Genomic DNA, 23900 nt, shown 5'->3' with positions numbered 1-23900 from the left:
AACACACAACTCCAGAAACAACTTCCCAGGATTAAAATCCCTACTCCATCACTTCCTAGCTGCTTGATTTGGGCACATTACTTGACCCACGTGTACCTTAGTTTTTACAGCCGTAGAGGTATAATACGGGTCAACAATCCCTTACCTGCAACTCTGAAATGAAAAAATCTCTGAAAACGGAAAGTTTTGTGGCAAACTCATTCGGTAGCAAATTTTGACCTGAGTTTACAAGGCTATTGATAGTCCATATTTATCCCACTTACTGTGAATAAACAGGTTTTGCTGCAGAAATATTGATTGCAGGGTGTTGCCCCAGAATCTCTGGGGGTGACACATATTGTACCCATGAAGGGAAGAGAGCACCTCTCAAATATTTGAAACAATGCTGGGTTTTTTTCTTGCCTAGCAAAGGAGAACTTGTGGCAGAACACTGTCTCCCTGAACAAAGCAAAGGGCTGATCTTACATAGGTTTTTACCAAAGCACAGCTGTTGCTGATTGGGGCTGGTTTCCAGGATTCTAGATTCCACTTACTTATTCATAATTTGGGATCAAGGCCAAAGAACCGTCAGTCTTCCTATTTCTTTTTTGCATTTGGAGAATAGGAACTTTAGTCACACCCTGTTCCCTTTCTAGATCTGAAAAACTCTGCATCCTGAGACACACCTGGTCCAAAAGGTTCAGATAAGGAACTGTGGCCCTTTACTACTTCCCTCAGTTACTGAGCAGATTTAATTAATCTATGTAAAATAATTGGAAAGCTCCGTGTAGCTGGCAGGTTTTATTATAAACATGTAAAGTGCTTGCCACTTAGCATCCGTTTAGCAAGCGTGTCAAGTGCCTACTAAGGGCAGCGTTCTGAGAATACAAGATGAACAGGAGACTCGATCCACCGCTGAATAAGCCTGAATCTCCACCCCCTCCCCTGAAGTGCTCTAACCACAGGATTTTTCATGCAGGCGCGGGAAGCCGTTTCTCCGCAAGGGCCTCTTTCCGCGGCCCTTGGGTCCGCCTCCTGCAACCAGGCCACTCATGCCCACGCAGTGCGTGATGTCCGTACCGCGCGGCCCCCGCTCGCAGCCCCATCATGCCCGCTTCCCTTCCAGAGAGGGCCGGCTTCCCGAGGCGGGGGCTCCGCGGCCCCGCCCGGCTTCCGGCCCGGGCGTTCCAGCTCAGACCAGCCCGGATCGGCCCCACGGAGCGAGCGCGCCAGGCCCACCCACCGCCGCTCCGGCCGCCTGGGGCTAGGGCCCCGCGCGGCCTGGCGCCCCCTCCCCGCCCCACGTCGCCCGGCGGCCCGAGAGGGCGGGGCCGGGCGCGCGCCGCCCGCGACGCCGCCCGCGCACGCCCGGGCGCCTGCCGATTGGCCGCTGGGGCCAGTGTTCCTGCGGCGCAGCGCGCCTCCCCCCAGATTTCCCGCCAGCAGTCGCCGCGCGGTTTATTCCGTGCTTCCAAGGGCTCGGTCCGACAGAGCGGTTGGGCCTCGCTGGCCGTCGCTATGTCGCGACAGAGCACGCTGTACAGCTTCTTCCCCAAGTCTCCAGCGCTGAATAATGCTAATAAGGCCTCGGTCAGGGCCTCAGGTGTAGGCGGCGGCGCCGCCGCAGCCACCGGGGCCTCCCGTTCTCCCGGCGGGGATGCGGCCTGGAGCGAGGCCGAGCCTGGGCCTGGGCCCTTGGCAGGCTCCGCGTCGCCGCGGGAAGCGAGGAACATCAATGGAGGGCTGCGGAGATCTGCCGCCCCTGCGGTCCCCGCCAGGTAGCGGGGTTGGGGGGGCGTCGGGGGTGGGAGCGCAGGGAGCTTGGGGAAGGGAGGCTCGCTTTGGAGGACTTGGGGGGGTTCGCAGCCAGGCCTTAGGCTTGGAGGAGGTGGGGCTGCATACTTGGCTTGAAAGCGTGCGGGGCCTGAGTTTGTAGCCTTGGCGTTAGGGGGCGTAGATTGTAAACAGGGTAGGAGGAAATGGGCTGCAGGAAGAAAGCGGGGGAGGAGACGCGCAGACTTTGGAGGAAGAGAAGGGTACCACCAGGTGGGAGGCCGGGTTAGCGAAGAGAAAGGGAAGATGGGAGCATTGGGGGTGGGGCATGAAGAGAAAGGCGCTTTGCAAGCTCTGTGCGGGGTGCGCACCCAGGGCTGGGGGAGGGGCTGGTGCCTGCCTGCAGCGGGGGAGGGGTGGCGGGAAAGAGGACTGCCTTCGGGGAGGATGAACGCTTTGTAGCCCGGAGGCTGTGGGGGCGCGGCGTGCAGTGAGTGGGATTCGAGGAGGAGGCTCCTCGTTCGGAGCTGGGATAGGGAATTGAGGGCCAGCAGACGTTCGGAGAACACGCTTGGATGTTTGGTTTTGAGCCTCGGGCGCCTGTACACTGGGAGCCGTGGGCCCTTGGCCTGCTTGTGGGCTGTGCGGGGGGTGGGGGTGGGCCGCGAGCTGAGCGCACCGGGGGTGTGTCACGCCGCAGACCGAGGAGTCTGATTGGTCCGAGTGAGGGTTGCGGGGCGGGGCGGGGCAGGTGGAGGGGCGCAGAAAGTGCTGGGATCGGCTAGGTCATCCCATAGGTAGGCCGAACGTGCACCAAGATGAATGAATTTAGAGGCTATATTAATTTTGGAAGTATTGTGTGGAGTTGAGAAAGATGCTATATTATGATACGGTGTCTCTTGTTGACAATTGCATGGGAGGATGGGGCCCCGCAATATTTTCCGAGTCGAGAGTGAGACTCTAAAGGCCGTGGTCTGGCGCTGGGCAGGGGTATACGGACGCGATTGTGGGGAAGCCTGCCGGGAGGTGTTCTCGCTCTGAGCAGTTCCGTGCTGTTCCACGGCTTGGCCGGCCTTTTGTCGGAGCAGCGGGCGACATATTGAAAAGCTCGCATTTGCTGTATCCCAGGTATTGTATTAGGCACAAAGGGTAATGGTAGCCCTTTGAAAGGATGAAGAAATAGAGGTTTAGAAAAAGTGAAAAACTCCCTTCAAGATCAGAGAGTTGGTTAGTGGTTCTGAGTAGGCTGTTTAAAATGTCGTGAGTTTTAGGTGTCCTACAGATTTTCCGAAGTCCTAAGTGGCATTAGTTTCCTTTAAGCGACCCTTTTAGGCAGGGAGTTTAACTATATAGTTGTGTGAAGAGTAGTAGGATGTGTCTCTGGCTTACAGATTATTTTGAGCTCTTTTTTTTTTTTTTTTTAAAGATTTTTTTATTTGACAGAGCACAAGCAGGGGGAGAGGCAGGCCGAGGGAGAGGGAGAAGCAGCCTCCCCCCCGCCCGAGCAGGGAGCCCGACATGGGGCTCGATCCCAGAACCCTGGGATCATGACCCCAGCGGAAGACAGCCGCGTAACTGACTGAGCCACCCAGGCACCCCTGAGCTTATTTTTTCTGAGAAACAGCAGATACGAGAAGTAACCGAATGTTACTCTCTGTAAGGGTCATTTTAATTTATAAAGGAAACCTCTGTTTGTAAGGGTGTCTCCAGGAAAAGATGGATGACTAAATCAGGAGAAACTAATGGAGAGCTTCTGACTTAAATCTGCATAACAACCATAGTCCTTGTTTGCTGTTCTTCCCTGGTAGCCTCCCATACCTGTCCGCTCCCTCCCCCTCACTCCATTTTTCTTTTGTCTTTAGCTGCAGATGGTATTTAAGGTGGTGACTTGGGCTATCTCTGTGAATTACTCAGTTTTCCTTAGTATCCAGTGTATACGGGGGTATACACGTTAAACTTTTGTTAGGTTTTCTCTCATTAACCTTTTACTACTAAGGGGGTCTCAGCCAAGAACTCAAAAGGATGGAGGGAAAAACATTTTTCCTCCCCTACATTTGCATCCTCCATAACAGACTGTTTTTCCATAAAATTTTCATCATTTCATCATGAGACATGCAAGGTGTATTATAATGTTTATTTGAACGTGAATTGATTATTATTATTATTTTTTAAGATTTTATTTATTTGACAGAGGCACAGCAAGAGAGGGAACACAAGCAGGGGGAGAGGGAGAAGCAGGCTTCCGGAGGAGCAGGGAGCCCGATGTAGGGCTCCATCCCAGGACCCTGGGATCATGACCTGAGGGGAAGGCAGACGCTTAACGACTGAGCCACCCAGGCGCCCCTGAATTGATTATTCTTGCATCCGTGCTAAAAGGCCTTCAGTCAACAAATGTCCATGTACCTACTCTGCCAGGCACAGAATTAGGCATTACGGATCCTGGATACACCCTTGAATAGGACAAGCAAAAAGGCAATTCTTGGAGCAGAAGCAGATTTATAAGCTCTATGAGCTTTGGTCAGGGGAAGGGGGGTTATGTGTCAGCGTAGGCTTTTGGCTCTTCAGGCTGAGACCCAAGAGATAGGTAGGAGTTAGCAAGGCTACAGTGGGAGTAAGGGGGTGTTAGGAAGCTGGTTCAGGAAAAAGGTCCTGCAGATTGTGATAGAAGAGAAGAGACAGGAGCCTTGGAGAGGATGTGTAAGGATCCAGTCATGAGCAGACTGATAGGCCACAAAGACATTTAGACTTTTTCTGAGGGTCAGTTGAAAGCTTTAAAAAGAAGTTGAGCATCTTTTAGTGTTGGTCATGTACATTTCCTCGTGCTTAAGTGTTCCAAGGGTTTTGCCTGTTTTGGTTTTTTTCCTAGTTCTTTGCCAGTGGTGTGTGATGCAAAGTCTTTTTCTACCCTGGGTAGTCCTTTTTGCCAGCTTATGACATCTTTTGAACAGAAGTTACTAATTGTAATGTCACGTTTGTCAATCTTTTTCTTTATGGCTAATACTTCTATAGGTTTTATTTAAGAAATCCATAGGGGAGATTGAGGTTTTAGAAAGCTCACTCTGTGGGTGCCTGGCTGACTCAGTCCGTAGAACATGTGACTTGATCTCGGGGTAGTGAGTTCGAGCCCCACATTGAGCGTAGAGATTACATTAAAAATAAAATCTTAAAGAAATCTCACTGTGGCTTAAGTGTGTTTAGTGGGGAGACCTGTTGGTAATGGAGAGAGCATGTGGGTAGTGGTAGTGGGGGTAGGATTTAGAAGAGGAGTTGAGAGACCAAAGTGCTAGGTGAGGCATGTGTTGGTGATGATGCAGATAATGGGACATAAGAGCAAGGAGGGAGGCAAGATGACATCAGTTTGAAGTAAATGGCTATAAGAAGAGTAGAAGGAGGGGCGCCTGGGTGGCTCAGTTGGTTAAGTGTCCTGCTTTTGATTTCGGCTCAGGTCATGATCTCTGGGTCCTGGGATTGTGCCCTGCATGGGCTCCGCATTCAGCGTGGAGTCTGAGGAGTCTCCCTCCCTCTGCCCTCCAAGGGCCTATGTGTGTGCTCTCAAAATAAATAAATGTTAAAAAAAAAGGAGAGAGAAGAGTAGCAGGACGTATGTGTGTCCTGAGCCTGCGTCTCATACTTAATTTTTTCTGTAGTTTACTAAGATCATAATTGAGAGAGCTGTAAGGCTTCTGACCACTTAAATCTGGCTTTTTTAAAAAAAATTATTATTACTACACATCTTGGCTAGTTTGTTTTTTACGGTCTTCAGTGATAATGGTCTCTCTCTGAACTGTATGCCCTGTTCCCATTCACAGACAAGGAACAGTCAGACCTGGCAAATCTTTTTTCAGCACCTTTGTTTAAAGGTAACTAGCTGCACTAGTTGTAGGTGCTTTCCTAAGAACGTTCATACAGTTAAACATATTTATAGCAATACGTTTTTCCAACTCTCACACCTAATATAATATTAGCTATTCTAAGAGAAAAGAATTAAAAAAATTCAAGCTCTTTAAAAAGTATCCTGTGGACTCAGTGTCACAGACCTAACTTGTTTTAATTGACGTAATTAAAACAGACATTAAAGATGTTCAACTTGGGGTGTCTGTGTTGCTCAGTCGGTTAAGCATCTGCCTTTGGCTCAGGTCATGATTCCAGGGTCCTGGGTTGGAGCCCTGCATTGGGCTCCCTGCTCAGCAGGGTGTCTGCTTCTCCCTCTACCCCTCCCCTTTCCTATTTGTGCTTTCTTGCATGTGCTTTCTCTCAAATAAAATCTTAAAAAAAAAAAAAAAAGGATGCTCAACTTGTCATAATTTGGTCTATGGGATTCTCTTTTGAGCTGCTTTTATGGCTTTACATTACCTCAGAGCTTTTGAAAATATTCTGATGACTGTTTTCCCTGCTCTAAGGCATGAAATTAAGCTGCTCCACAGAGAGCCTGGTTTCTGGGCGCCTGGGTGGCTCAGTCCCTTCAGCGTCTGCTATTGGCCCAGGTCATGATCCTCGGGGTCCTGGGATGGAGCCCGCATCTGGCTCCCTGCTCAGCAAGGAGTTTGCTTCTCCCTCTGCCCCTCACCCCGCTCCTGGCTCTCGCTCTCTTTCAAATAAATAAATAAATAAATAAAATCTTCAAAAAAAAAAAAAAGATCTAGGCAGCTGGCCGGTTAGCTCAGTTGGTTAGAGCGTGGTGCTAGTAATAAAAAAAAAAAAAAAAATCTAAAGAACCTGGTTTCTTCTAACTTTTAGGTTTCTTTTCCAATGCTATTTAGAAAATAGTACTAGACACCAGTTTAGATGCTAGTTTATATGGTCACCCTACACCCTAGTGTATAAATGATGGGCCATAGTTAACCCAAGCCGAAGAAGGAAAAGGTATACGGGCATAAGTGCACTGGTAGGTTGATTACTTCTGATTACTTCTTTTTTTCTCAGTACTGCATTTAGTTGTTGGAGGATAGGGGAAGTCTTCTCTAATGGTCCACCTTGAGAGTTAGATGCAAACTCTGATAGCTGATTTCTAAAGTTGGCTTGAGAGTGTTTTCATGTTATGACTCAATGTTTATATGCGTAAGTTTTTGTTAGACAAGCCCAGTTTATCTTTTATTGCTTACAGCAGCAAATTCTAGTAGTGCTTTGATATCTACTGATTTTTTTTTTTCTTTTTAAGTAGATAGCCTTTTTAAAACGCTGATTATGAATTTGGGGCGCAACCAGTAATTGACAACAAGATTATGGACTAAAGAGAAAGCAAAATAATGTGATTTTAAAGCAAAAATCTGTTCAATGTATGTTTGGCTTTACTGAGACATTTCTTATTTTTAGTTGTATGAAGGCTTTATTATTTTTAAAGTAAGTTCTACGCCCAATGTGGGGCTTGAACTCATGACTCTGAGATGGAGTCAAATGCTCTACCCACTGAGCCAGCCTGGTGCCCTAGTTGTATGAAGGCTTTTACATTTGTTTTTCTGAGCTGTCAGCTTTTCCTTTTTTTTTTTTTTTTTTTTTTACTGTCTTTGGAATCCCAAGAATATCAAACATTTAAGATATATTAACATTTTGGGGGGTCCTGGCTAGCTCAGTTGGAAGAGTGGGCAGCTCTTGATCTCAGGGTTGTGAGTTCGAGCTCTCTGTTGACTGTAGAGATTACCTAAATAAACTTAACAAAAATTAAAAAAAAGATGTATCAACATTTTAAAAACACGTAAAGTCATAATTGGATCTTCTTTATAAGTACATTGTACGATAATCCCAATATTTATTTTCGCATTTTAGCTTGGGCTTTATAAAGACCGAGTGTATTTTACATTGTAATAAAATCCTTAGATGTGAGGTGACTTTTCGGCCCACATATTTTCAAATTGGATTTGCATAGAGGTAATGATCCTTGTTAATACAGTTATATGAAAAGAGAAAGATGTTAAGATTGTCAGAAGATATAGCCAAATATGAAAATACAGTAAACTGTGCAGTAACTTGAGTAAAGCTTTAAATAGAGCCAGTGGAATAGGTGGATGTGATTTTATAGGATTATTAGGCACTTATAAGGACCAGTGTATGACAGATTATAGCACATTCCAGCTGTGAAACTCAGGCTTGCATTATATTTCCATACTTTATTGCTTTAAAAGATGTATTTGAGAGAGGGAGTGCAAGGGAGAGAGAGAATCTCAAGCAGATTCCGTGCTAAATGCAGAGCCCAACTTGGGCCTCGATCTCACAACCCATGAGATCGTGACCCCAGCCAAAATCAAGAGTTGGATGCTTAACTGACTGCACCACCTAGGCATGCCCTCTATATTTTAAAATACAGTATTTAATGTTGGTAGGAAAACTTGAGTATTTGCATGGATTAAAATATATGTTCCTTTTATTTTGGTATTCTTTGGAAACTACACAACTACTAGAAATTAAAATTTTAAAATTACCTATAAAGAGTTGAAGTTTGCCCACAAAATTAATAAATGTAAAAACTTTGTTAGTATTAAGTGAAGAAAAATTTTATTTTTAAAGATTTTATTTATTTGGGGGGGTGAGAGAGAGAGTAGGAGCAGGGGGAGGGGCAGAGGGAGAAGCAGGCTCCCCCCTGTCCCCCCAGCAAGGAGCCCGATGCCGGGCTCGATCCCAGGACCCCGAGCTGAAGGCAGACGCCTAACCAACTGAGCCACCCAGGTGCCCTTACACAGTATATTTTATTACTTGCTTAATTCTCATTTTGGTTGGAAGCCACGGTTTCCTGGACCAGAATTTTTTAAGTGTCCACTTTTAGCGTTAGAGGAACAGTGCTTATTACTAAATGTTTTAGTCTTTGCGTTACATAGTGTAGTGCCAGTTGCGAACATCAGAAAAGTTAGGTTATGTGTAAGATTCTGTAAGTGTAAGATATATTTAGGGTAAGGTGATGTTGAAGAACAGTTTGAATAGTTCATTTTAACTTTACAGATAAGGAATTTACTTCAAAACTGATAATTGATTGTAATTAGCTTTTTTCTTATTTTTTTTTTAACGATTTTATTTGACAGAGAGAGACACAGCCAGAGAGGAAACACAAGCAGGGGGAGTGGGAGAGGGAGAAGCAGGCTTCCCACCGAGCAGGGAGCCCGATGCGGGGCTTGATCCCAGGACCCTCTATCATGGCCTGAGCCGAAGGCAGACGCTTAACCACTGAGCCACCCAGGCACCCCGATTGTAATTAGCTTTTACACATTTTTTTCTCTAGTGAGTATGTACATTTGCCTTGCAAAATAAGTTTAAAGATACTAAATTTTTAAATTGGTTGCTTGGAATTTTTGAGACCTTTGAACACTGTATAGTTCGTTTTACAATTTGTACTACTTTTGCACAAGTGGGAGTTTTAAGGTAACAGTATTCTTAGCTCAAGTTAATTCCTTTGGGATAAAACTAGAATGAACTTATTCATGTTAAAACAGCAATATTTTATTATATAGTAAGTTTAGGTATAAAGCTAAAAAAAATTTTCCCCATGTCTTCTGGGTCTCAGAAACTTGAGTTACTCTTAATTAAGGATAGAAAGGAACTTTCAGGAGGCAGGCATGGCCATCTCATTTTTTTGCTCATGAATTTTGATCTAGCGGCGTCTGGGTGGCTCATTCTTAAGCGTCTGCCTTCAGCTCAGGTCATGATCCTGGGGTCCTGGGATCAAGCTTGCATCTGGCTCCCTGCTCAGCAGGGGTCTGCTTCACCTTCTGCCCCTCCCCCGCTCATGTTTTCTTTCTCTCTCTCTCTCAAATAAATAAATTCTTAAAAAAAAAAAAAAAGAATTTTGATCCTAGTCATAGTTTCTCTGGGAGCCTCCGAGACCACTGAGATGCCTGCAAGTGCTCTGTTGCCTCCTACCAGGCAAAATAGAATTCCACTGGATTTGAGGCATCCTGCTCCTTTGAACTTCAAATGTATCACCAAGATGTACATTCCTGCCAGTCTCTTATGCACTAACTCCATTCTTGAGAATTTGTAACTTTTGTAAGACATGTATGTAATAAAACAGTTGGTGTCCAGTTCAGCACTTAGTCCTTACCCTCCATAACTCCGTTCACAAAGGCAAGAAAAATAGTCCTCTTTAATTTTACAAACCAAGAACACGTTGTAAACCTCACCCCATACTGGTCAGGCTCAGGGCTCATCCCCATATATATAATAAATTCAATACCTAGGGAAGGGACTGCCTCAAACTAGCCAGATGGGGTTCACGCTTTGCTACGTACACACCAAAACGTTACCTGCGTCTCTTTTAAGGGATTTAGTTGCCTTTAAGAAGGGCAGCCAGGGGGCATCTGGGTGGCTCAGTCGGTTAAACTGCTGGCGGCTCAGGTCGTGATCCCCAGGGATCAAGCCCCAAGTTGGGCTCCCTGCTCAGCGGGGAGTCTGCTTCTCCCTCCCTTTCCTTCTGTCCCTCTGCCCCCCGCTCAGTGTGCATTCTCTCTTTCTCTCTCATAAATAAAATCTGTAAAAAAAAAATAAAGGGCAGCCAGGCTTGACAGATAGGTATCCCTAGGGATCCCCCTTTCAGAAAAATCTGCTTTGAAGCCTAATGTCTCAAGACTGTACAGCCAGAAATACGCTTCCTGAGGGGGGACGTGTTCATTGAAATAACATGTACTTACTCTGTTTGGCCAGTCTTCTAAAAATTACGGTCGGGTTCAGACTCAGAACTGATAGTGTCTTTAGGGAGACAAGTTATTTCCCTCCTTTAGCAGCAGAAAAAGAGTACAGCTGTAGGGTAGTCTCAGGTACTTCCGTACAAAGAAAGCTTGTGGTTTTCTGATACTTGCACTTGCGACAGGCTTTTTGTGGTTAAGTGGCTACTTGGCCAAGAGTTAAGAGAAAGACGGCGTGACAGTAGGGAGGCTTGTCGAGCATTCTGCGTGGCTGTCAGGGTCTTTGTCTCCTGTCAGTGGACATGTTGGTAAGGAGGAAGGGCTTAAGGGAGAAGTTTGAATTGTATAGACGGAGCTTCCTGTTTGAAGATCCACCGTGTGGTGAGCTTGCCGGCAGTACTTACGGATTTGTGCTTGTGCAGGTTGCTGTAGATTCCTGTAAGAGCGCACGTACCGTAAAGGCCCTTGAGAAGAGCTTCCGCTGAAGTCATGCTGTAGTTTGGCTTTGCTGATTGTCTAGCCTAGGGGTTTCCTGTTCACATTTCTCCAGACAGGACTGCTTTAACTTCATGACTGGGTCTGAATAAGGTCGCCCCAGGGTACTAATGCAAGCTATTCTAAAATATTCTTGTTTGTAATGTACTTACTTTACTTTTGCAGTTATTTAATGAAAACCTTTAAGCAAGTTTAGAAAATCTTGGTATATAGTATTTGAGCAGAATTTATTAGCTGTTGCGGTATCTCCATCACTGAGGGTCTCTGCTGGAGTCTTTAATTTTTACTTTTTTATTAAGTTTTATTTTTTAAGAGAGAGTGCGCGCACGAGCAGGGCGGGGCAGAGGCAGAGGGAGAGAATCTCAAGCAGGCTGCACACCCAGTGCTGCACCCAGCGCAGGGCTCAGTCTCCTGACCCTGAGATGAGGACGTGAGCTGAAATAAAGAGCCAGATGCTTAGCCTTCGGAGCCAGCCAAGCGCCCCTATTAAGTTTGAATTTTAGTTCCGGTTAGCTAACATACAGTGTTCTATTAGTTTCAGGCGTACATCTGCTGTAGTCTTTTCAGCTCGATTCTTCTTCCTCTCCCGCTACGCTCTCCTTTCCCTTTCTCAGGAAACCTTCAGGACCAAATTAATTTTCATGAAGAGTGAATCTTCGTTTTTGATTCTGCAGGCATATATACTCATTATTTTGGGGCGTGTTAGGCACTTCTCTGTTTACTTTTTCCATAAAAACAGATTCCTAGGGGTGGGGGTTAGTGTGCTAGGTAGCTTGTGGAGTGTTAACTGGAAACAGATTCCAAGCAGAGTCTGATGAGGTAATATTTATTATCATTAACCAATTACATAGTATGTTTGGTATTTTAGTAATACCATGGGTCAGGTCCTGTTCCTGACACATCCCATAGTGTAGTATACACGTGTGATACATTATAGTTTGCAGAGCATGTACAATGAGTCTGTGCCTTTTTCTTTGCATCAGTATTCTACCAGAATTTGGCCATAGCTTATATAAACTTTGATTTTCTGAGAAACAGTTTCTCACCTTAATACCAGAATTCATTATATGACTTGAACATCTGATTTTTTAAATTTTACTTTATTTTTTTGAACATCTGATTTAAAAAAAATTCTGGAATGTCTGTGCTTGAATATTAATGCCAGAAGACTTCAAAGGAGTGTTAATGATGCCTTCCTTGGAATTGCTTATTTGTACGTAATTGCCTTTAATGTAACTTAACCAAATATTAACCAAGTTATATATTTCCTTTTGGCAACAGTTCTTGTGACTTCTCACCAGGTGATTTGGTTTGGGCCAAGATGGAGGGTTACCCCTGGTGGCCTTGCCTGGTTTACAACCACCCTTTTGATGGAACATTCATCCGTGAGAAAGGGAAGTCTGTCCGAGTTCATGTACAGTTTTTTGATGACAGCCCAACAAGGGGCTGGGTTAGCAGAAGGCTATTAAAGCCATATACAGGTAAGAGAGTCCACTCTTCAGAGTGTGTGTGAGAGAGTGTAAGAGAGCAAGCATGCAGCACAAGTGTCTGCGACTCCCGTACAGTGACATTAAGTGTATTTTATGCCAGTAAATTTCAGGAGTGGCAGGGTGGATGCCTCCAGCACGGGAAAAAGAGAAGATGCAGCTGGTCTTTAGCTGGTTTGTTGTGGGGTGGAATTTTTATTTCTGTCTTTTCAGTTGACTTAATGGCAATATCATGCCCGTAAGGGAAAAATGTTTTCATGGTTAGATCTCATTTGGACCCAAATACCAAATTCAGGCATGAAAAGGGTAAATTAACAGGGCCCGATCTTCAGAGATCTAAGAGAAAGGCAGTGCGGTCAGGATATGTAGCAAATAGATCAGTGACACTGTCTAGGGCAGATGGAGATGCATGTTTACTTAGCCTTCAAAATCCTCACTTAGGAGCACATCTGAGTTGAGTTTCACATCAGACTTCTGGAACCATGATGTGCTTTTTCCAGGCCCAGCTTTTTATGTCCTAGACGTCAGCAGTCCTGCCTGTGTAGCTTCACTTGGGCCTATCAGTTTCTTGAATTCTCCAGTGCACACGCACATTATGTTTGCCAGGTTCACTGCCCGTATACGCTTGAGCATGAGTAAGTCCTTATCCATTACCCTCAGATTCTCCAGGCTAGGGTGCTGTTGAACTCAGTGTTTTGGAATCAGAATAAGGGTCAATTTCCCAGGAATCTCTGGGAATCCTGCCTTTTGGTCATAGCGTCATCCTGCAGGGCGAGGAGGGCACACTGAAGAAAGTGCAGTCTGCATGCAAATCTGACCTGCAGGATGGAAAGAATCTGGAAATTTGGTTCTGTCTTCTGCACTAATTTGCTGTATAATCTTGGCCAAAAAAGTAACTCAGATCCTGCTTATTCATATGTAAAAGGAGAGTTGAACCAGGTAACAAAAGGTCTTTTTCTAGGACTAATTTTGAGATTCCTTTTTTTTTTTTTTTTTAAGAGCTAGCACGCTAGTGCGTGGGGGCGGGGGGGGGAAGAATCTTTAGCTCAGGGCTCCATCTCCAGGCCCTGAGATCTTGACCTGAGCCACAATCAAGAGTTGGATGCTTAACTCATTGAGCCACCCAGGCACGCCAACTTTTGAGATTCTAAACAAAGCTTTGGCAACATGACTTTAATTTAAAAATACCCAAAAAAGTTTACATTTATGTTGTCATTATTTTGTAAAGGCACCCGTTGTGTACCACCTTTGCCCTTTAAATTCCGAAATTGTTGCAATAGCATGGATGAGGATAAACTAGGTTTTTAATTCTTTCTGGAGGGGGGAGGTCCTTAAAATTGGAAAGCAGTTTGCATCAGGGATTTTCTGGGGAATGATGAGGTCATTAGATAGGTGGGGGGTGCATGCAGCTGCAAACAGGCACTTGAGGAAGTTAGGAGCCACCCTCCAATGGACTTTGATTGTTGCAATTTGTACTGTTGGTGCAGCTCTTGAGAAAAGTGGGCAATTGCACCTTTATTTTAGGCAGCCCATCAAGTTGCTAATGTAATGGCACTTTAGGATGTCCCATTAGTTTTAGTATACAGTAGAAAGAAGGAAATAATGTAATGTTTGGATCTGTTAAATTTAGACAAGTTCAGGTTTGTTTTCTAATTATATTCAGTCAGAAGAAAACAAAGACATTGCTAGTTAGGCCTCTGCCATTAGACTTGTGATCATCTGCATATAATCTTTTGCTCAGAGGATAGGAGTGTCATTTAAAATTACAGCTCTTGGGGCACCTGGGTGGCTCAGTCAGTTGAGCATCCGACTCTTGGTTTTGGCTCAGGTCCTGATCTTGGGGTCCTGAGATGGAGCCCCACGTCCCACTCAGTGGTGAGTCTGCTTGAGATTCTCCTCACCTTCTGCCCCTCCCCCCACTTGCAGGCGTGCTCTCTCTCAAATAAAATCTTTTAAAAAAAATAATCTGAAAGGAATAAAGGAAGAGTTTTACCTGAAAACAAAACAATTTGATTCAACCTAAAAAACAAAAACAAAACCATTCAAAGTTTGAACTGGGTTACCCTTCCAAAATGTTAGTATCCTTACTAGTAGGGTTTTGTTTTTAGTATACCCTATTTAATTACCTTGGGGGTAAACTTAGTATCATAGCTTCATTTAACTGACAGTGTAGTTTTTGCCTTCCTGAAGTGATTTTTTTGTACAAAGGGTCTCAAAACCCTTTTACATCTCCTTCACCTGAAGAGGGGTGCCTTTATCTATTTAGGGCCACAGTCCCAGGTCATTAGAAGAGAGATGAAGTAGTTCTGGGTGACCCAATAGTTAAGGCAACTTCAAGGACGTAAAATAGGTAATTTAAGTTACTGTAGGCTTTACTGATCTATTATCAATCAAACGTAATGGGACGTTAAAAACTGTACTTGATTCTTCTCATGCTTGTCCATTAGTGCACGTGTTAGACATTGAGCCCATTCCCTAGCTAACAGTTCTTATTTATAAATGAGTAAGATTTGCTTAATAAGAAATATAAATTAAATTTTTTAGGTTCAAAATCGAAGGAAGTGCAAAAAGGAGGTCATTTTTACAGTTCAAAGCCTGAAATACTCAGAGCAATGCAACGTGCAGATGAAGCCTTGAGTAAAGACAAGATTGAGAGGCTTGAATTGGCAGTGTGTGATGAGCCCTCAGAACCAGAGGAAGAAGAGATGGAGGTGGGATATTGTTCAACAGTCTGTTGTTAATTATGTTGGGAAAGTGATGGAAAAGGGGGGGTATTAAAGTGATATTCTCTTGTTTTATTTATATGTATACACACACATACACTTTAATACTCATACACATCTTCTTTTATCTTTTATTTGTGAGAGAGTGTGAGCATGAGGAGGGGGAGAGGGAGAAGAGGGGAGAGAATCTTTTTTTTAAAGATTTTATTTATGTATTTGAGAGAGAAAGAACGAGACAGAGCATGAGAGGGAGGAGGGTCAGAGGGAGCAGCAGACTCCCTGCTGAGCGGGGAGCCCAGTGTGGGACTCGATCCCCGGACTCCAGGATCATGACCTGAGCCGAAGGCAGTCGCTTAACCAACTGAGCCACCCAGGTGCCCAAGGGGAGAGAATCTTAAGCAGGCTCCACACTCAGCGTGGAGCCTGATCGGGGCCTTGATCTCACAGCCGAGATCACCACCTGAGCCAGAATCAAGAGTCTGAATGCTTAACAGACTGAGCTACCCAGGGACCCCAAATACTCATACACATACTTCTACCCTTCTGTAGGACTGTAGGTTAAGTTAGGTTAGAATCTCAGCAGCCATTTTGCTTAAGTTCTCAAGCTTCAAGCCTGCTAGAAGACACATGCCGTAAGAGGTGGTACACCATTTTGGTAACAACAGGACGGTAAGGACATGTTGATAAACTTGGTTATGATGTCTGGCAGTAAGCCTCTCTATGAGGGTGTGGTCAAGCCCTGGAAGTTAATTACCTAATGTTCTCGATACTTTTTTTTTTTTTGGTATTAATGGTCACTATTTGAGTGATTAAATCATTCTTCTCTACTTTAACAAATTAATGAACTATGTGCTTAAGAGATTCATTTATGACTAAGCCTGATGTTATGTTTTGTTCTGTTATAGGTAGGGAATAAACTAATGAGTATTTTAAGAGAAATGAAAGAAAAGAGATTTTTAATCTCATTTTCGAGGTTGAGGACAGGGGTCATAACACCAGTGAAAGGTTTAGAACTGGATGGTAATACAAAGATCATTTGGCCTCATACAACTTTCCATGTGTGGGAGATCCATGATAAGTGAACTGGGCCTTGCCCAAGAAGCTACAGCTGGTTTGTGGAAGAGCAAGGACTAGAAAGCCTGTATAGATTGCACTGCTTAAAATGGCAAACTTCGTATGTCCCTCTGGAAGAGGAGAGATGACCCTGCAAGAAAGATCCAGGCTAACAGAGGGAGATTTAAAGTTACTTCCACAGCTGACTGTTAATGAGGGTATCACCTGTAGGTATTTGGGATGTATGGTCATGCTAATGGCTTCCACACTATTGTACAGGATAAAACTGTCAGGAGAGAATTGCTTAATTCTCTAGTGTGATGCTACTGAAATTGATACTTATTTTTTGGGAATTCCTTTTTTTTTTTTTTTTAAGATTTTATTTATCTGACAGAGAGACACAGCGAGAGAGGGAACACAAGCAGGGGGAGCGGGAGAGGGAGAAGCAGGCTTCCCGCGGAGCAGGGAGCCCGATGCGGGGCTCGATCCCAGGACCCTGTGATCATGACCTGAGCCGAAGGCAGACACTTAACGACTGAGCCAACCAGGCGCCCTTTTTGGAAATTCCTTAAAGAACATAGTTTCTCATTTCTGGAGCTGGGTTCTCCTCCTGATACAGGATACTGCAGCATATTGAGAGATACTCCACAGCAGTACTTTAATTTTCCAGATTTTGTCTTATATTTAAGTAACTCTTTCTTTGCCTGCCAGGTAGGTGCAACTTACTCATCAGGTAAGAGTGAAGAAGAAAATGAAATTGAAAGCGAAGAGGAAGTACGGCCTAAGGTCCAAGGATCTAGGCGAAGTAGCCGCCAAATAAAAAAACGAAGGGTCATATCAGACTCTGAGAGTGACGTTGGTGGCTCTGATGTGGAATTCAAGCCGGATGCTAAGGAGGAAGGGAGCAGTGATGAAATAAGCAGTGGAGTGGGGGATAGTGACAGTGAGGGCCTGGACAGTCCTGTCAAAGTTGCTTCAAAGCGGAGGAAAATGGTGACTGGAAATGGTTCTCTCAAAAGGAAAAGTTCAAGGAAGGAAATGCCCTTGGCTACCAAACGGTCACCTGGCATTTCATCAGACACCAAGAGTGCTTTGACTGCTTTCTCTGCCCCTCAAAATTCTGAATCTCAAGCCCACGTTGGTGGAGGATGTGATGATAGTAGTCGCCCCACTTTGTGGTATCATGAAACTCTAGAGTGGCTTAAGGAGGAAAAGAGAAGAGATCTACACAGGCGGCGACCCGATCACCCTGATTTTGATGCATCCACACTCTTTGTTCCTGAGGATTTCCTTAATTCCTGTACTCCTGGGATGAGGAAGTGGTGGCAGATTAAGTCTCAGAACTTTGATCTGGTTATATTTTATAAGGTGGGGAAGTTTTATGAGCTGTACCACATGGATGCTCTTACTGGCGTCAACGAACTAGGTCTGGTGTTCATGAAAGGCAACTGGGCTCATTCTGGTTTCCCTGAAATAGCATTTGGCCGATACTCCGATTCTCTGGTTCAGAAGGGCTATAAGGTAGCACGAGTGGAACAGACTGAGACCCCCGAAATGATGGAGGCACGATGCCGGAAGATGGCACATATATCTAAGTATGACAGAGTGGTGAGGAGGGAGATCTGTAGAGTCATTACCAAGGGTACACAGACCTACAGTGTATTGGAAGGTGACCCCTCTGAGAACTATAGTAAGTATCTTCTTAGCCTCAAAGAAAAAGAGGAAGATTCTTCTGGCCACACTCGGGTGTACGGAGTATGCTTTGTTGATACCTCACTGGGAAAGTTTTTCATAGGTCAGTTTTCAGATGATCGCCATTGTTCCAGATTTAGGACTCTAGTGGCACACTATCCTCCAGTACAAGTCTTGTTTGAGAAAGGAAACCTCTCAACAGAAACGAAGATGATTCTGAAGGGTTCATTATCCTCCTCTCTTCAGGAAGGTCTGATACCAGGCTCCCAGTTTTGGGATGCAGCCAAAACTTTGAGAACTCTCCTTGAAGAAGGATATTTTAAGGAGAAGTTAAATGAGGACAGTGGGGTGATGTTACCCCAGGTGCTTAAAGGTATGACCTCAGAGTCTGATTCTCTTGGGTTGACACCAGGAGAGAAGAGTGAATTGGCCCTCTCTGCTCTAGGTGGTTGTGTCTTCTACCTCAAAAAATGCCTTATTGATCAAGAGCTTTTATCAATGGCCAATTTTGAAGAATACATTCCCTTGGATTCTGACATGGTCAGTGCTACAAGACCTGGTGCTGTGTTTGCTAAAGCCAATCAACGAATGGTGCTAGATGCTGTGACATTAAGCAACTTGGAGATTTTCACGAATGGAACAAATGGTTCTACTGAAGGGACCCTGCTAGAAAAGATCGATACTTGCCATACGCCCTTTGGTAAGCGGCTTCTAAAGCAGTGGCTTTGTGCCCCACTCTGTAGCCCTTATGCTATCAACGATCGTCTAGATGCTATAGAAGACCTCATGGTTGTGCCTGACAAAATCTCTGATGTGGTAGACCTTCTGAAGAAGCTTCCAGACCTTGAAAGGCTGCTGAGTAAAATTCATAATGTTGGGTCTCCCCTGAAGAGCCAGAACCACCCAGATAGCAGGGCTATCATGTATGAAGAAACTACATACAGCAAAAAAAAGATTATTGATTTTCTTTCTGCTCTAGAAGGATTCAAAGTAGTATGTAAAATTATAGAGATTATGGAAGAAGTCGTTGACGACTTTAAGTCTAAAATCCTTAAGCAGGTCATTACTCTACAGACAAAAAATCCTGAGGGTCGTTTTCCAGATTTGACTATAGAACTGAACCGATGGGATACAGCCTTTGACCATGAGAAGGCTCGAAAGACTGGACTAATTACTCCCAAAGCGGGATTTGACTCTGATTATGACCAAGCTCTTGCTGACATAAGAGAAAATGAACAGAGCCTCCTGGAATACTTGGAGAAACAGCGCAGTCGAATTGGCTGTAGGACCATTGTCTACTGGGGGATCGGTAGGAACCGTTACCAGTTGGAAATTCCAGAGAATTTCATCACTCGTAATTTGCCAGAAGAATATGAGCTAAAATCTACCAAGAAGGGGTGTAAGCGATACTGGACCAAAACTATTGAGAAGAAGTTGGCTAATCTGATAAATGCTGAAGAACGGAGAGACGTATCATTGAAGGACTGCATGCGGCGACTGTTCTTTAACTTTGATAAAAATTACAAGGACTGGCAGTCTGCTGTTGAGTGCATCGCAATATTGGGTAAGACTTTGAACAAACTGGTTAGTCCTTGTGTCCCAGTTATGTGTTAAGATTTAAATCCATTGGACATTTGCCATTGAGGTAGATCTCTAAACACAGCAAACAAGGTGTATGTCTTGACGTGTATGTATATACTTGCCTCCTCACTTGACAAATGGCTCGTTTGCCTATAGCAATTGAAGTTCACTTTTGCCCTTACTCAGTCTTGAATAATTGAATGAAAGACTGAAAGGTTTTTAGTACCTTTATTTATTTATTTTTTTTAAAGCAGGGGCTTTATTTTGCTTTGTTTTTAAATTCGGGGCTTGAACCCTGAGATTAAGACGTGAGCTGAGATCAAGAGTCATACGTTCCAGATGCTCAACTGACTGACCCACCCAGGCACCCCAGATTTTTAGTACCTTTAGTATCTGATACTGTTTTTGATAATGTTTAAGTTTCTCTTTTTTGTTAGACTAAATTAAATTAAAACTATGTCTTGGCACATCACTTTTTTCTTTTTTCAGTTGATCTCTTTACATGCATATATTTTAAGATCTTAATCTTTTTATCTTAGCCCAAATTATCACACTTTTTTCTTATAGTTGATTTCTAAGAGCCCTGATTTATATATTTGTAATTTGGCAACCTTTTCAATTTCATAAATAGTTTCCTTTTTCTTTAAATTTCCAACTTATTTGGAGCCTTTGCTGTTTTACAGTTTAGGTTTTTTTCCTGTGTTGTAAAAATATAGTAACCATAGGTTACCCAAATTTGTAATAGAACTGTTCTGATCTGAATACAACTGTCCAGAATTGAATAGCACAATTATTCCTTAAACCAATACAACTTTGAACAGTTTGGTGGGTAATTTAAATCTTCCCTCAGCACAGGTGTTCAAAATTGGTGAATTTACTTTAAGATTCTTTTATGTAAGTTTGCCTCTTAGAAAAAAACATGTATAAAAAGCAACTAGAATATACTGTCCTCCTCTGAAAAAGTGTTTTTGAAAGACTTAATTAGTTGATTTTTTGTGCTTCTCAAGCAGCCTCAAAAATGAAGCCTCACTTTCACCCTCTCTTTAACAGATGTCTTACTGTGCCTGGCTAACTACAGTCGAGGGGGTGATGGCCCTATGTGTCGTCCAGTAGTTCTGTTGCCAGAAGAAGGCACTCCTCCCTTCTTAGACCTTAGAGGATCACGTCATCCCTGCATTACGAAGACTTTTTTTGGAGATGACTTTATACCTAATGACATTCTAATAGGCTGTGAGGAAGAGGAGGAGGAGGAAAATGGCAAAGCTTACTGTGTGCTTGTGACTGGACCTAACATGGGGGGCAAGTCTACGCTCATGAGACAGGTAAACTGAACATTAAGGTGGTGTTCTACAAAGTCATTTGTATACTTTCGGAATATATTACATATTTAGGCCACCCTTTCCCAGATAGCACATAAATTACATAGAATTCAGTCACCAGCATAATAGGAAGCAAAGGAAAAATGCTTTGTAATTGTATTTACCTTTATCAGGTATCTGCCTCATGTTATGGGGAGCATACATTAAAAATTCGAGATTTCAGGTCATGATTTCTTTATAAACTCTTTGACTTGATTGGATTCATTTCCTCTGAAGGTAGATGTATTCATAATGAATGAAAATGCTGGAGGTTTGTTTCTCAGACTCATGTGTGGGAATCCTTATAAAAGAACCATGACAGACTTGTTCAGGTAGGAGAGCAGTTGAAATTCAGGACCTCTAATAACTGTTGGAAACTGCTTTTGTCTTCTCTTTATACCAGGGGTTGGCCAGCCACTGAGCTAAACATACTTACATTTTTTAAAAGGTTGTAGAAAGGAAAAAAAATGTGACAGAGACATTGGACCCTTGACTAAAAATATTTGCTGACCCCCCTGCTCTCCTGTATGATTAGGTTCACCAAATTTGCTAACTAGCAGGAGGCAGTATAGTATAGTCTGTGGTTTTCAATCCCATTTTCGTTTTTTAATATTACTTGGGAGAGCTTGACAAAAAAAGTACAGAGGGGCTTCCATCGTCCCAAATAGATGCATTCGGTCTAGAATTGGTTCTAAGCATCAGTGATTTTAAGATTCTACCGTGTAGTCAGCCAGGGTTGAGAATCACTAATGCAGTGGGTTAAAAGGTCACAGGCTCTGAGGTTTTAAAGGCAGTTAGGCCCTAAGCCTCTTGGTTTTCTAGGCTTCACTTTGCCTACTTTGGATTGTGAACAATTTTTAAGAGTGCCTGACTCGTATATAATTGTTCTTATCTATCTGTATCTGTTTTTCTTTAATACATTAAAGACCTTTCCTCCTTCCTTCACAGGCTGGCCTATTAGCTGTAATGGCCCAAGTGGGTTGTTACATACCTGCTGAAGTGTGTAGGCTCACACCAATTGATAGAGTATTTACTAGACTTGGTGCCTCCGACAGAATAATGTCAGGTGAGTCTTCTTTTTCACCTAAGGCTTTATTAGTGGACAGTTCATTTCTACATTTTGTATGATAAATACATCTGCCTTGAAATTTGTGTGAGCCATTTAAATTCAATGTTTGGTTTTTCTGGTGTTAGTGGAGTGCTTTCAGGCATTTGAAAATGTTCTTCCTTCAAGAATTGCATAATCTCTTCATGAGATGTAACCTGTGGTACTGGGTAGCTCATGACAGGAACCCAAAAGATGAACGTACTATTTTAGGATTTTTAAAAAGATCTCCTTCTGTGTGTTTTTTTTAGGTGAAAGTACGTTTTTTGTTGAATTGAGTGAAACTGCCAGTATACTTACGCATGCCACAGCACATTCTCTGGTGCTTGTGGATGAATTAGGTAAGACATTACAATTTCCATTTAAAGGCTATTTTAAAAACTTTCATTCTTCTTGACGATGGTCGGACCTTTCTTTAAAAAAAGTTTGAACGTGCTCACCTTTGTGCCATAGACCATAGTGGGAGATGGTAAGAGAGATCATGTGAAAAGGTCTTTTAATTTACCAAGGCTAAATTTTTTTCATCATATTAAAATATGGTTGTTACAATAGGATGTTTCTGAACATCAATGGTACCTGCAGAGTACTCTTTAAAAAAAGAAATGCAGGGGCGTCTGGCTGGCTCAGTCAGTAGAATGTGGGCCTCTTGATCTCAGGGTTTTAAGTTTGAGCCCTATGTTGGGTGTAGAGATTAGTTAAAAATCTTTAAAACCAGCACCCTACTTCCACGGCTGATAAGCAGATCTATTTAGCTAAACAGGGCCTATTATTTGGATGCACTAATTGAGGTTACCGTTTATCCTTTTTTCATTCTGTTGTGCGGTATATCCTTCTGGTATAAGGCAGATACATAATTTATGCATATATTTTACTTTCATAGGAAGAGGTACTGCAACATTTGATGGAACAGCAATAGCAAATGCGGTTGTTAAAGAACTTGCTGAGAACATAAAGTGTCGTACATTGTTTTCTACCCACTACCATTCATTAGTAGAAGATTATTCTCAAAATGTTGCAGTGCGCCTGGGCCACATGGTATGTATAATAAATTGCTTATTCAGAAGTTTAGATTTTTGAGGGAATCAAGGCAGGTACTTCCATTGCTTGCACATGAACAGAACATATTTTCCTTTTTTTAGGCATGCATGGTAGAAAATGAATGTGAGGATCCCAGCCAGGAGACCATTACCTTCCTCTATAAATTCATTAAGGGAGCTTGTCCTAAAAGCTATGGCTTTAATGCAGCGAGGCTTGCTAATATTCCAGAGGAGGTTATTCAAAAGGGACATAGGAAAGCAAGAGAATTTGAGAAGATGACTCAGTCACTGCGATTATTTCGGTAATTATACTTGGGTATAATTTTGCCATACAGCTGACCTTACTAAAACTGTAAAGGGGGGGATGGTTGATGCACTATGAAAAGCATGAACTGAATTTTTTTTTTTTTAATTTTAAGGGAAGTTTGCCTGGCTAGTGAAAGGTCGACTATAGATGCTGAAGCTGTCCCTAAATTGCTGACTTTGATTAAGGAATTATAGACTGCATTGGAAGCTTTGAGTTGGCTTTTGACAAAGGTGGTAAATTCAGACAACATTATGATCTAATAAACTTTATTTTTTAAAAATGACCATTTTTCCATTTTCTTTCTAGGAAATTAAACCCTTTTAATTCTTATCTACCTTCTACATAATGGTTATTGAATACTCCACAATATATTAAGTCTAGATGTTATGGTACATGCATACACTTTCAGGCTGTTTATACCCACTGTCACCAATACACATAAATGGGGGGGAGCTATGAAACTGTATAGGGCTGTATATATACTTGTCTCAGCTTAATGCAGGAAATTGTTTTTAATTTCCAGCAGTTCGTCTAAACTGTTCAAAAAAAAACTATGAACAGAGTTCAAATACAGGACTGTTTTGAAGAGACTTTCTAAAGTGTACTTTAAAACATAGTAGTTTTTACCTTCCACAAAACTGAGTTACAAGAATACTTTTTGTTTTACAGTGCATCCCTTCCTAGGAAGTCTCATTAAAACACTC

General features: G+C 43.1%; 1 protein-coding gene across 2 annotated transcripts; it reads left to right on the top strand.

The window, feature by feature from the left end:
- The first annotated feature begins 1422 nt into the window (after positions 1-1422).
- On the top strand, positions 1423-23479 carry MSH6 (mutS homolog 6). 2 transcript variants are annotated; one of them, XM_035001612.1, is made up of 10 exons: positions 1423-1757; positions 12135-12334; positions 14885-15051; positions 16828-19372; positions 20440-20711; positions 21696-21813; positions 22104-22193; positions 22733-22887; positions 22992-23191; positions 23309-23479. In XM_035001612.1, exons 1-10 carry the CDS (start codon positions 1498-1500, stop codon positions 23388-23390), a joined length of 4089 nt encoding a protein of 1362 aa, XP_034857503.1. In that variant the 5' UTR covers positions 1423-1497; the 3' UTR covers positions 23391-23479. The 2 variants fall into 2 exon arrangements, with proteins under 2 accessions (XP_034857503.1, XP_034857504.1); XM_035001613.1 differs by lacking the exon at positions 12135-12334 and having other exon boundaries at positions 1707-1757.
- The last annotated feature ends 421 nt before the right edge of the window (positions 23480-23900 follow it).

This window comes from Mirounga leonina, unplaced genomic scaffold, assembly GCF_011800145.1.
Source record: "Mirounga leonina isolate KUSES-001 unplaced genomic scaffold, KU_Mleo_1.0 Mir_125, whole genome shotgun sequence".
In the NCBI taxonomy this organism is placed as follows: Eukaryota; Metazoa; Chordata; class Mammalia; order Carnivora; family Phocidae; genus Mirounga; species Mirounga leonina.
Note: the sequence above shows the minus strand (reverse complement) of the source record. Positions and strands in the feature narration are given on the sequence as shown.

Bases quoted from the DNA above. Each gene is read 5' to 3' on its own strand.
- MSH6 (XM_035001612.1), top strand. From the start codon at position 1,498: ATGTCGCGACAGAGCACGCTGTACAGCTTCTTCCCCAAGTCTCCAGCG. The intron at 19,373-20,439 runs GTAAGACTTTGA...TCTCTTTAACAG, and splicing joins TGAGTGCATCGCAATATTGG to ATGTCTTACTGTGCCTGGCT. The intron at 23,192-23,308 runs GTAATTATACTT...TTTAATTTTAAG, and splicing joins CAGTCACTGCGATTATTTCG to GGAAGTTTGCCTGGCTAGTG.